Here is a 13,814-nt window from a genome sequence, read left to right as displayed (position 1 = left end):
AACTCTGTTTTGAAGCATAACCAGGTCAGCAACCTTTAGCTATAAGTTATTTTAAGATTTTTATGTTATATCACGGTTGGTTGCAAAAGATGTAAATTACAGAGAAAGATACGTAATCTTGTTTACAGTGAATCTTTGTGGAGGATTGCCACTGGGTGCATCGTTATTTTTATAAAAGTAAATATGCATTGGTTATGGTTTATATCTTCAAATGGCAGAATTGTAAATTTTGAGGATGTTTTTGATTTAGTTTTCTTGAGATTGTTCTTCATGAAGCTGTCTTTGTTTAGCTCTATCTTGTCATCGCTTCTGCAAAGATCTAATTGGAATATTATTGGTGGAGGTGGGGGCTTTGATTTTTATGCTTGAGATTTTATATATTTCTATTTTTTGTATTTTCTATTATTTTGATTTGTAATTGCTCTGTATCTTGCTTATTTAGAAGTTCTGATAAAGATGTGAGACTATTCTTTTATAACTACAAACATGATAAAATGTTCTCATTAAATATATATTATATAAATATGATTGAATAGAAATGGACAGTAATCTACTTCTTGTTGCAAACTGCTTCATGGACACTGAGTTTTAGTTATTGGGTCTATGAAGTCATTCCTTAGTACACAAAATCAAGTAGGATTTAATAAAGATCAAACAGTTAAATTGTGTCACTAGTTCCATGTTTATATTATACCTAAGAATCCTAAGATGTAAACATTAACTAACGCCTCAAATCAAGTAATTGTTAGTGATGCTAGTATGATGGATAAATTGAAATTTATACATACTTTTATATTTTAAGATTTGCATTTCTATTATCAATGATAACTTTTATGACCTAAAATTTATTGTTTGAATAAATAATTCATTACAAGTGGTGGTAGAAAAGAAAACAAAACTGTGATTAATGGATTTTATATTAAAAGATAGTTTGTATATGCATCGGTCAAAATACACTTGCTAATACTATTGTGCCTGGATAGCTATTTCTGAATTAACAACCTTTATTCTCAAGAAAACCATAACTTTTAAACGACATAATTATTATATACAGAAGAGATCTGTGGTGAATATATTATTGCTGAAATCAAAATCATTAATATCAAAGCTGGCTATTTGTGTGCTAGTATTTAGAGTATTTAGGGCATTTGCTTTTACAGAGGAAATCAGTGTTCTAGTGATTTAAGAAACTGATTTGATCATCTAAGAAATAAACTATTATTGATTCCCTTCAACTTTGTGATGCCAACTTCACAAGTATTTTATCTTACATGTGGATAATCTTCACTCAGTCTCTCAAATGAGCTAAGGGAATGAATCTCTTTTATTACATTCATTCCCTTTGTGTTATCTTTAAAGAGAAATGCAGTTATTTACTGTAACATAGGTGATTATTTTGGAATCCCAGGGTGGCCTTTAGGTTTTTTAATAGAAAATATGTGAATCTCAAAATTAGTCAATATTAGATTTTATCTAATCATATTTCCTTGATACTGAGTACACATGTACCCAGTACATAAATTGTTCCAATGTGGTGAAATTTAAATTGGCTCAGCAAATACTAGCATTGCTTATCAGTAGAAATGGGGAACAGATTCTGTATTCTGACAGCTACTCTCGGTTGTCTCTAATACCCATTACATTTTTCAAGACAGTGATAATAAAAATTAAATTTCCCACAAAGATTTTGTCATTGGCCATTTTCTCATAATGGATATAGGAATTTGAAGATCCTCTCTTTGCCTTCTAGGAAGCATCGTTTTGCCACTGGTATGTTGCTGATTTGTTCAAAGTATATTATTAATATGCTTATATATGTAAGAATTTGATCTCTACTTTAGGAGTCACTATATGGGAACTGATGACCTTCGGAGGAAAACCCTACGATGGCATTCCAACGAGAGAAATCCCTGATTTATTAGAGAAAGGAGAACGTTTGCCCCAGCCTCCCATCTGCACAATTGACGTTTACATGGTCATGGTCAAATGTAAGATTACAAAATGATTTTATCATAACCATTATCATTGTTAATAAAGTAACTGTACAGATTAATTAACCTGCACAATTTATCTATATATTTAAAAGTATAAAAGTTTAAAGACAATTATGTAGGAGCATATAAACAACTGTGTTTGCTATGATCATTGTTAATATGAAGCAATATTATGCTCTCATGCTATGAAGTCAAAATTATATGACCCTTACACTTACTTATTTTGCTTTGGTTCTTATCATTTCCATGACAGTCAAATTTTCTCATAAAGAGATGTAACTAATCAGAATAATATTAATAATCTTTAAAGGAAAATGTAGAAAATAAATTATCGACACATAAAGAATAAAGCTTGAAACTGATAGTTTTAAAAAAATGAATTAAATGAAATAAGTTTAACAGTTTCTGTCCACAGGAAATTAGGAAGGCAAAGGGGGAAGTGGAAAGGCATGAATCTACATTGAAATAAAAAGCTTATGAATGTTTACTTTTTTTTCAATTTGGTCATTTGTTTATATCTAACCCTCTTGCTTTTCTTTCTCCATTCTATGCCCCAGACAAAAATGTATTATAAATGTGTTTTGGAAGCCGAGGCTCTTAATTTAAATAGAATTAAGGAAGTCTCTGGAGTTTCTGACTTAATTTAAGTGAGATTAGCATTCAGCAATCTTTCTTGTGTAATCTGGGGTTTTCCCCTTTTGATTTACACAGGGTTAGCAAAGAAACAAACTGGTGAAGGTGAATAAGCATCTTATTAATAAGAGACTTTGGACCCAGGTCTACTCAGATTTATATTCATGATGTGTGTGATACATTCTGACAGTAAGGGAAGAAATAAAAAATGTGCTTTTCAGTTCAGGTCAGCATGCCCTTTTCTCTAAGCTTAGTTCTATTTACTCAATATTTAGTTGAAAGAAACTGATACCTCACTGAGATTTAACCTTTTTTGGTTCCAATAGAGTTCCAGAGACACTGGTTTTCTCATTAACATCTGGGCATCCACAGCATTTTTTTTTTAAGTGGGTGCATATAAAATATGTGCTTTTGAGCTTTGTTAGGCAAGAAGAAAATCACGTAATATTAATGATACATAAAATGACATCCGAGGACTTCCCAGAACAAGAGTAAAAATTGAACTTCTAGAAAAAAGAGAAACCAGCTTTATAGCTTTCTTGGGTCAAACCTCATTCAATAGTCATCTGTAGAAGGAAGTTTAAAAACATGCATAAGTTACATAATTTGATCCTATAATCATCATGAGATGATTTAGATACTTCCTTTAGATGTGCTGATTTAATACTGAAAAAACCAGGAAAGCATTTTGCTTGATAGGGAGTTTTACCTCTCTTCTGGAGTTTTAATAGCTAAGAAAAGGGTCATTTGGCAATAAAATCAAGGAAAGCTTGGTACTTTTATTCTTGTCATTTCATCAGTTAAACAGAGCCCGGGGAGATAAGACCCACTTTATCTAGACTCCCAGCTAAATAATAATATATACCTTAAAAATTGCTGATAGTATTTTTATGCTGGGAAGGCTAGTACTAAGATAAGCTAATGGCTATTGCTGAACAAACATTACCCATCACTTTGCATTTTACTTTTTTCTCACCAGGAAAAAAAAAGGAGCATAAGAAAGTTGCTTTCTCTTCCCTTTTTTTTTTTTTTTTTTTTTGCTGGTGTATCGCATTGTAGCCAAAGATTTTATTCCATGTCACTTCTGAGATAAAATGATAAATTATATATTCCAATTACCTCTCCTATACCCATCGAAGAAAAGTTTTTGAAAGAATTCTCTTCATACCTAAGGAAAAAAGATCTGAGATTCTGAAAGTTCCAATGGCTAGCCTAGGTTATATTTCCTATGATGAAATATTAATTTTAAATTAGATCAGCAAAATTAAAAGTTACTATTATCCTAACATATTACATTTATTTATGAGTACCAGCAAACTTATTGAGATAGAATCTTACCTATTGGATTGTTTCTTTCATCGGCTCTCTTTGTTTTTCAGGTCATTTTTAGTAAAGAAATATTTTTCAAGCAGCCTGTATCTTCATAACATTTACATCCCACTTCTTCTTCCTAATTATGGAGATAGTGACTCTTATTATGTATGAATTTCTAGGTTGGATGATTGATGCTGACAGTAGACCTAAATTTAAGGAACTGGCTGCTGAATTTTCAAGAATGGCTCGAGATCCTCAAAGATATCTAGTTATTCAGGTTTGTACATTTGACTTAGATTTAGAAGAATATCCTAATGGCAAACATGACAAAGTAGGACTAATATCTGGACTTTGGAGCTGTGGAAATCACCCTCACAAATCGATTAACCAAGCAGAATGTCATTTGAAATGACTTACTTGAGGTCAACCCACGTCTAAGCATCTTCCTTTAGTATTCAAGTGCCTCTACTATTGAACAGCCAGATAATTAGGATTATTCATGTACATAAAAAGGCCTTTATCCTCAGACATGCCTTCTAGTACTCTGCTTTCTATTAACATTATGTGTAAGTCATGTTCATTGTTCTAATCATCTCTTCTTAGAATAAAAGGAAGATGGATTTTTGTTTTAATCATGTCCATGGTTGAAGGCAGTGAATTAAAAGTCTCAATGTATTGACATTTAATTTCCTAGAAAAGTATTTTAAAATGTTTTTTGTTCTTTTGCAATATCCAAGCAATAACTCAGCTTCAAATGAATTAATGTATGTAAATCAAATGATAGACCAAAAGAACATTTTATAGTAATACTAGAAAAAAAGGGATTTGATAATTTAAAACTTTAGTATATTTCTTTATGTTTATTTTTACCTAAATCATAAATAAGTGGACCTTGGATAACACAAAGTTAAAGTTCCTCGGTAAAACAAGGTAGTGTTTATCTTTACAGCAATAATCTAGCAGAGAGATAAAAGCCAGGTTTTAGCAGATAAGATTTTTAGCTAACTTTTTTCCCAAATTAACTTTAATTAAAAAAAAAAGTTAACAGTATTACATAACTTTGAAAAATACATTTTAAATTTCTATTTAAGAAATAGGTGAGGTAAAAATGTGATAATGGTTTTGGTGTCTCCTGCCGCCATGTATGTCATTTGCCACTTATGCTGGAATTTTGAATGCTATCACTTTAGCAGTATTATGCTACAGAACAAATCATGAAGTCAGAGTTCCCATCGTAGCACAGTGGAAACAAATCCAACTAGGAACAATGAGGCTGTGGGTTCGATCCCTGGCCTCACTCAGTGGGGTTAAGGATTCAACATTGCCATGAGCAGTGGTGTAGGTTGCAGATGCGCTCGGATCTGGTGTGGTTATAACTATGGTGTAGGCCGGCAGCTGTAGCTCCAATTAGACCCCTAGCCTGGGAACTTCCATATACCATAAGTGTGGCCCTAAAATATATATAAAAAAAAATCATAAAGCCTATGGGTCCTGATAACTCCGCACTATAAAAACAACCAAATAAAAGATTGATAAATCAATTGTTCTTTCTTTTTTATTTACTCTTGAAGTCACAGCTTAAACACCATCTTTGCAATGAAGCCTACCATTATTCTTAAGTCTGAAATGGATTATGCCTCTCTCAAAACAGCTATAACATTCGGGTTTATTTACCTCTAATGGCATTTATCACACTTTTCTTATATTAAATTTGTTTATCTTACCCTGTCATATCTAAGTCTATCATAGGCTTCTTTATGGCTGGAAATTGTGCTAAGTAAATTATTTTTAAAGTAATTATTTTGATTTTGATATTACATAAATTTGCTGCAAAGTCTGCATACTTAAAATGAAGGAAATAATCCTTTTGTGTGCATATCTGATGGGAAATTTTTTAGGGGGATGACCGTATGAAGCTGCCCAGTCCAAATGACAGCAAGTTCTTTCAGAACCTCTTGGATGAAGAGGATTTAGAAGATATGATGGATGCTGAGGAATACCTGGTCCCTCAGGCTTTCAACATCCCACCTCCCATCTATACTTCCAGAGCAAGGATTGACTCAAACAGGGTAAGAATTAATCATACACCAACTCTCATACAATTTCTGAGAAACAAAATCATGGAACTACATTGTAAGCACTGAAATTACCAAATAATTATATAGCTCAAATCAGTGTGATTTCTAAATTTAAAACATTATGCCAACAAAAGATATGCCAAGCTTGCCATATATAGTTAATTTTGGAAGGCAAGCATGGGCAATGCAACATGCGCTCCAAAAATTTTCAAGATTTCAAAAGGAAAAACTTTTCTTTGTCTTAGGTTACTTAAATTTTGAAAATATACAACCTATTTAAAGTAATAAATCTGTACATGTTTATAAACAAATGAAAATTCTTCCCAAGATAGGCTCTCTACTTTTTACCTTAATGAGACGATATGACTTATGAATCAAGAGATAATACAAGTACAACTTTTTTTAACCCTCTTTTAGGAGACCTTAAATATTTTCTGTCAAGGTGAAGTAGAAACAGAACACTATACAATCATTTGGACTAAATCAGTGATATTGGGAGGTCCCCTAAATCATTTTTAAGATGTAGACTGAAGTTTCAAAAGAAGCTTCTGAAAAGAATTTCTATTTCATTGTAAATATTAAGCCCATGCTATATGAATACCATTATTTCTCTGAAAACTGTCAATGCATGTATTCAATCATTTATTTTTGAAAATTCATAATTTATTCAACATTTTTTGAGTATCTCTGCATATGGGGCATTATTAGACACTTGAGGTTCAAAATTTTTGATGTAACTACTATTTTTGAAAGTACCAAGTTTAACGAAAGAGTCACACAGCTATAGGGACAGACTGTAGCATGATATCAAGTGTTCACTGCCCATTATGGACCATAGTGATCAATTTATTCAACTGAAAAGACATGAACATGATGATCAATTTTTTCTAGAAAGCATTTTTTTTTCTCTTGATTTCTTTCTCCATCTAAGAACATTATGATAATTAGTGGAACAAACAGAATCCTATTTGTCTTGACCATAGGCATAAGAAAACTTTCAACTTGCTGCTCTTCTCTACAACGATGCTATCTGCTTTATTTCAAATTGACAGCAACAATAAACCTAGTGTTTACTATGTGTCAATACATATACATGTCTCTTAATCCTTACAATCTTGAGAGGCTTCAATATCATTTCCATTTCATAAATGAAGAAACTTGTCATAAGGTTAAATGATTTGACTGGTGTCACACAGCCAGTGGACGAGCAGGATTCTGATGTGAAAAACATGTCTATACTACACATACTGTTGCTTCAAAGTTATTGGAACATGTTATTTTCAATATTGTTGTTTTTCTTGACATCAACCTCAACCTCTGACCTACATGTTCTTTGGGAAATTCCTTAGGTGATTTTCTTATAAAATGCATCCCCCAACCTGTGCAATACCTTTTGCCCATCCATCCTCATTTAGAAAGTTTGGTATAGAGAAAGGCAAAGATGGAGACTCAATTAATATTTCCTTTACATAAAAAATTATACATCTTTTAGCTCGGTAGGGAGGAGATATAACTAAAAAGTTCAAAACTTAAATCACCAGATAGATATTGCACATCGGTGTTATGTTTATGGGAAGGAGCTAAATCTGTCAGGTTTGTAAAGAAGGTATTTTTTTCCTCCATACATTTAGCAAAATGGCCAAATCATAACTTTGACATTTATAATTTTATTTTAAAGATTCATTACTCTTATTAACACAGGGAAATTTCAAGAAAATAGTTTTACATCCTTAGTATGAAATGTTATAAAGGCCAAGAGCTTGAATCATTTTCTTTTATAAGGATTCTCAAATTCCAGCTTTTCTATTCACATTAATTTATGCTCAATGCAAGGAGTTCACAATAAAGGTTTGAGTTAACTAAATGGAATTAGTGAAACAAAGTAGAAATTACATGAGGAATTATTTGGCCTTTAGTAATCATTTCTTATTCCACATTATTATTTAAACAATGTTATCTATAAATTTCTTTCACTTTTGCAGGTCTTTGTTAAAGAAATTGTGCTTAAATATCATTTTATTTTCAGGCATTAAAAAGCCTTATTAGTCATCTCTATTTTTCCATTTTTTTTTTTCAGCCTGGCTTTATGTAACTTTTATGGTGATTTCTGATATATAAATACTATTTTAAACCCTTTTTTCCCTCTAAAGCTAAGTTATATTATTTTATAGGTAGAAAACAAATTAATTTTAGGCTCTGTGGCCAACTTATGTTGTAAGGGAACATTTTAAAATGAATTTTAATCAAATGTTTTTTGAGCATATTTGTTGGACTTTGGAAGCCAAAAATAATTCAGATTTTCTATATGGACTCCCTTGCTCACTAGCTGAGAAGCTTTAGGTCATGTGCTGAATAATTTTACAACTTTGCTTCTTCATTTGTAAAATAAACACAAATGTACTGATTGTTTGGCAGTTAACTTAAAAAAAATGGCAGAGTACCTGAAGAGCTACGTAAATCAGTACTTATTACCTTCTTTTAGAATCACCCAAATTCCATTTTTACTTGTTTCCTTGTTAGTATCATACATAAACAATTGTATTCCTTCGTAAGGTTTTCTACATATTGTCTATAAAGAAACCCGTTGAGGGAGTTCCTGTTGTGGCTCAGCAGTAACAAACCCGACTAGTATCAATGAGGATGTCGGTTCCATACTTGGCCTTGCTCTGTGGGTTAAGGGTCCAGCATAGCCATGAGCTGTGGTGTAGGTCACAGATGTGGCTCAGATCTGGCATTGCTGTGGCTGTGGCTGTGATGTAGGCTGGCAATTACAGCTCTAATTTGATTCTTAGCTTGGAAGCTTCCATATTCCGTAGGTGTGGCCCTAAAAAAAAAAAAAAAAAACACCTGTTGATGTAATCACTGCTTGATAAGCAAATTATGTCCACAGATGTGTTCTTATAGCAAATAAGTAATGGAAGTTATATTTTATTATGCTTTCATTATTTCAAATTCTGTATATATTTTGATAAATTATAACCTTAAAGCAATGGGTCAAATTCAGTGCTGATATTTAACCAGTGACTTGATAGACACAAAAGCAATAATGCTAGAAAACATTCAACTAATTTATACCTGTTGTTGTTATTGTTAGCTATCCTTTTAATATTATCTCAAAAATTTTTATCAAAAAATATACTAAGAGCACTTTCTGTAACATGATATAAATAGAACATGAGAAGCCTCAGCAAGCTTCAGTTCTCTATATCTGTAAAATGGGGACAAAAAAATTCCTCACAGGATATTCTGAAGATTAACTTTTGAATATACCTACACACTTGTCCACTGGAGGAAGTGCAGTTGGTGCTCAATCATGTTGAAATAAATGAAGACCAACTAAATAAGAAAAGCAAGGGCTGTTTATTCAGTGCTTGCTACATAGCAAAGGAGTCTGCCACCATCACTTCTTTTGGCAGACACTCAAAGGCAGATGCTGGAAGGGGAAACCTTTACAGTGGAAGAAAGGAAAGGCTTCAAGTATACTCTGACTGGAGGTTCTTGGCAAGAGAAATCAGTAAGAGGGCTAACAAGAAGCAGGACATCCTTTGGGTTAGGGGTACATATTTGGTTTTCTTTGTTTAGTTCTAAGGAGAAAGTGGGGACAAAAATTAGGGAAGCTGCTTGTTATTAATCAAGCCCCGGTCATTTGAGGCCAATTATTAACAGAAGTTACTGTTTAGCTTCCTGGATTGCTGCTAAAGGTAACAATCAGGCTTCCTGCAAGTCAGATTTGTAGTGGATTGCCTCCCTATGCTGTTTATCATAACTATGTTTTCCTGGCCAGATTGATCTAAGTGTGGATTAGACTGATATTTATTTTCATATATGATCCAGCTGTTTTCTGTTTGTATATTCAGTCTATCAGTAAGTTTTAGATTCCATTGCTGCATTTCTTTTCTGATATATTTATTTAAATGCATACTGCCTTCTATTTTCAATTAAAAGTTTGATACAGTTTTGGAATTTTTTTCACAGATTTTTTTTTTTTCTCTTAATAGGGATGAGCTTTTTTTTTTTCTCTTTTCAGTTACCTAGATTTATGTTTATTTAGTATAATGAATTATATATTAAATGCAATGGCAATGAGTAAAAATAGCTAACAAATTGACATAGCTAAAGATATTTCAGCTTTAATGATAGTAGAAAATTGAATTCAGTGTAAAAGCTTCAATGCATTTTTGTAGAGGAGAACATGGTTTCATTTGCTACAGGATCATTCAGTCGTTTGTGGTGAGAAGTTTTAAAGATAAGCGTTCCTTCCACCTCTTTCAAAACACATCATTTAACTCTCAAATATCCAGGCCAGGGGAAGACAGAGGAATTGTGGCTGTTACATATTGGTGCAAAAGGAGATCTATCATTACATTTTAAATTTCTTTCTACTTCTTTGCAATTTGCTAAGAAATAGCTACCTTAACAGATTTGCATTTTTTTTTTCCTCTTCTTTTGCCCTTTCTCTCCTGAGATCAGTATATAAATGAATTGAAAAACTGGACAAAATGTAGGCAGGAGAAGTGAAGGGTGGAGAAAATAAAGGAGTTTGATATTTCAAAAATTCAATCAAATTTGCTTTTAAATAATGTGTATAGTTGAATGTTTGACTTCTCAGAAAATATAATTCTTTACACTTTATTTTGTACCACTGTCACTTTGCCCACAGAGACGATTTCATAACTTTGGTGAAGATATTTTAGTAAAGTTTCCAGATGCATTGTCATGATCTTTGATATTTTTACTAATCCATCACTTTAAAAAAAAGAAATTTAAGAAAACTTCGGCTTCCATTGTAGGATTTAGGACATTGTGTTATGTTTCTTCCTAATGATGCATAAACTAGTAGAAATTTAAGCACAATGATAATGCAAAAACAGTGGCATCATTCTATATAACATTTGAAACTATAAGAGTTTCAATTGAGATTCTTTACAATTTAGTAAATCTAAACCTTGACCTCTTATTTTATGAAACAATAAAAATAGTAATAGTAGTACAAGCTGAAATTTGAGTCCTTACTATAACCCAAGTTCTATACTAAGTGTTTTAAAATAACTATTTCAATTTATTTCACAAAACTCCATGAGTGGGTAGTAATATACATTCCATTTTAAGGAAATTAAGATGCAGAGAGATTAGATGCTTCACAGATGATAAGAGGAAGAGCTATTAATTAAGTCCAGCTTTCAACAGTCTGTCATGGGAGCCATATTCCTAAAATCACAGAGTGGCTGGAAGAAGGAGGTTCCTCATTTCAAGTTGCTATTAAACTTCTTGAAACTTAAGGAAGTAACGCTTTTTATTTCCTTAATGATAACTGGATTTAAAAAAAAAAGTAGTTTGGATGTCAGGATTCTCACATTCTATTCTAGAACTAACTCTATGACACTTCAGGCTTGGTCATGTCCTGTAATCAGATTAAGTTTCTTTACTTCAATAATGAAATTATTTCTCCTTCGAATTTTTAAAACCATCTTTTCATAGGAGGACTTTTCAAAATAATCATTTATTTTATGCATTGATATTATATTTCTTCAGTGAATATTTACTTGAAAAATGTCCCAGCACATTTTGGGTTGCCTTTATACACAACCTTTTTCCTTATGTGATTGATTATACAAGAGAAAAACCTAAGGACACAAGTTAAGGAAGCATCTCATAGCTAAATGATGTAGTGGGAGAATTTTGTGATGATATAACAAGGTTACCCTGGTTGCAATTTACCAAAGATCAATATCAATTCTAACAACAGCTGCTACTTGATGATAAATGATTGTAGTCTCAGGATATTGGTTTTACATTTCTTCCAAAATATGTCAAGGATTCCTGCACAGTATCCTTGATATGATACTTGTGTTTTTTTATTTTGTTTTGTTTTGTTTTAATTTATCTATCAAGCCAGGAGAAGGAACTCTTCTTATTAAGACATAAGGGTATTTTTTGTCCCAAAGTGTTACCTAAGTAGTAAACTTTTAACTCATTAGTTTATTATGAGGAAAGTGTAAGTGGATTAATGTATTGAATGTTTATCTCCAGCTAGGCACTGTGTTGGGCAAATGAGGGTACAGAGCTGAAAGACAAAGCTTCTTCCCTCAAAGAGTTCATATTCTAGTGGAGGAAACAGCATTTTGAGAGCAATATGCCAGGTATTGCAGAAAAAAAGACCGAATCAACTTAAGAAGCTATAGAAAGTCATTTGTGACTGTGTCATTATCAGAAGAGGGGATCTTGATTGGAACAGAAGTAGAATTTTGATAAGGTGCGACTGAAATATGTCAGAAGGAAAGCAAAAATTAAAACCAAAACCAAAAAACAAAACAAAACAAAACCTAACATGAATAAAGACAAGGAGATGTAAATATCCTCATTTTTGTAGTATGTCTATGCTATGCATGCCTGAGAACACTTTAACGTTGTCAGAGGAGACATGGTGGGCCTTCTCCCAATTTTCCTATTTTTTTTGTCAGTGTTATAAAGGCTTGAAACATGGATTTGAAGCCTCTCACTTTTCACTAAAATCATCCAATTAAAAACGAAATCCTTTTTGATCTTCCTGAAAAACAGCTCTCAAATTCCTAGCTCCTGTTTCTCCTGCCATGACTCTGATTCAGGTATTGCTTCACAGGTATTACTATAGAATTGTTCTAGCTGCCTTTTTTTTTTTATTATTCCTGCAGATGGGCTCAATTTCTACATATAGGGTTTACCAAATGAAAGACAATATTAGTGGATATTTTGAGCACCTGATCATTTATTAGCTAATAATGAAGGAACTAATTCCTTTCACTTTATTTTGCCCTCATCTATTGAGAGTTCGCCTTTTATTTTCATCAGCGAGATAAACTTGAATGATATATGTTATATTAGATGTCTCTTTATATGATGTATAGTCCTATTGTCACTAACAGTTGAAGGATTTTTGAACATTTATCCTAGGAAATGCCTTGGCCATTCCAGTTGACCAGTCACTGTAATTTATTTTCCACTACTCTCTGGCTCACAAACATAAAATTGCCCAGAGCTGCAAGCATTATCCCCACGTTGATCTCTTTCAAAATATAGATCATATTGGTGCTTTCTGTTTTAGTTTGGAGGTGTGGGTGGGTAGTTGATTTATTTTAACAAAGAACTATTTCTCCTTAGCATTATAGATTTATTTGTTTTTTTTCCCCTAAATAAGAACATAACATCAAATTACATTTGTTTAGTCTTCCAAGTTCTTGAAAATTATAGGCATATCAAAACTAGTTCTAATCTCTCTGATTTTCCACTAATTTGAGTATCCCTCATTCTCTTGAATGATTAATTTATCCACAAAATATCAATATCTTTTTATGCAATGTCATCTCTATCAGAGACTGCCATAAAAACTGGCTATATTATTTTAGTTATACTACTCTTTGTAAGTTTTACTTTTCTTTAGTGAAGTACTTTTTTTTCCCATTGTTGTTGTTCTTTTATTTCTCCCTGACTCCCTAAGTATTTGCATAGAGTTTAGATCATGAAATCATGTTAAACATAATGATAACCCTTTTATAGTACAGCTCTGGCTTCTTCATTTAACCGTATATTTAAGAATTACACACACAAATTATTCTTCAATTTCTTAAGTAAAAAAGAGATCATTTTTAGACTTCTCTCTCAAGTTTTGTCTTCAGGTATTATAAAAATCACTTCTAACAGATTTGGACTTGGGATAGCAACTCCTTTTTATAGTAAGTTTTCCTCTAGAGCTACTTATTCTTTAGAAAATCTCTTCTTTTTTTGGCAAATGAAAGATTGAAAACTAAATACTAATGCC

At 32.1% G+C, this 13,814-nt stretch overlaps 1 protein-coding gene across 1 annotated transcript in view; it reads left to right on the top strand.

Moving 5' to 3' along the window:
• ERBB4 (erb-b2 receptor tyrosine kinase 4) overlaps positions 1-13,814 on the top strand; it is a 1,133,324-nt gene that overhangs the window by 1,089,770 nt on the left and 29,740 nt on the right. The window contains exons 23-25 of the mRNA XM_047773400.1: positions 1,842-1,988; positions 4,121-4,218; positions 5,840-6,010. Of these exons, the coding sequence (XP_047629356.1) occupies positions 1,842-1,988; positions 4,121-4,218; positions 5,840-6,010 (416 nt within the window). The remainder of the gene's footprint in view (positions 1-1,841; positions 1,989-4,120; positions 4,219-5,839; positions 6,011-13,814) is intronic.

This window comes from Phacochoerus africanus, chromosome 3 (genome assembly GCF_016906955.1).
Source record: "Phacochoerus africanus isolate WHEZ1 chromosome 3, ROS_Pafr_v1, whole genome shotgun sequence".
Lineage (NCBI taxonomy): Eukaryota > Metazoa > Chordata > Mammalia > Artiodactyla > Suidae > Phacochoerus > Phacochoerus africanus.
Note: the sequence above shows the minus strand (reverse complement) of the source record. Positions and strands in the feature narration are given on the sequence as shown.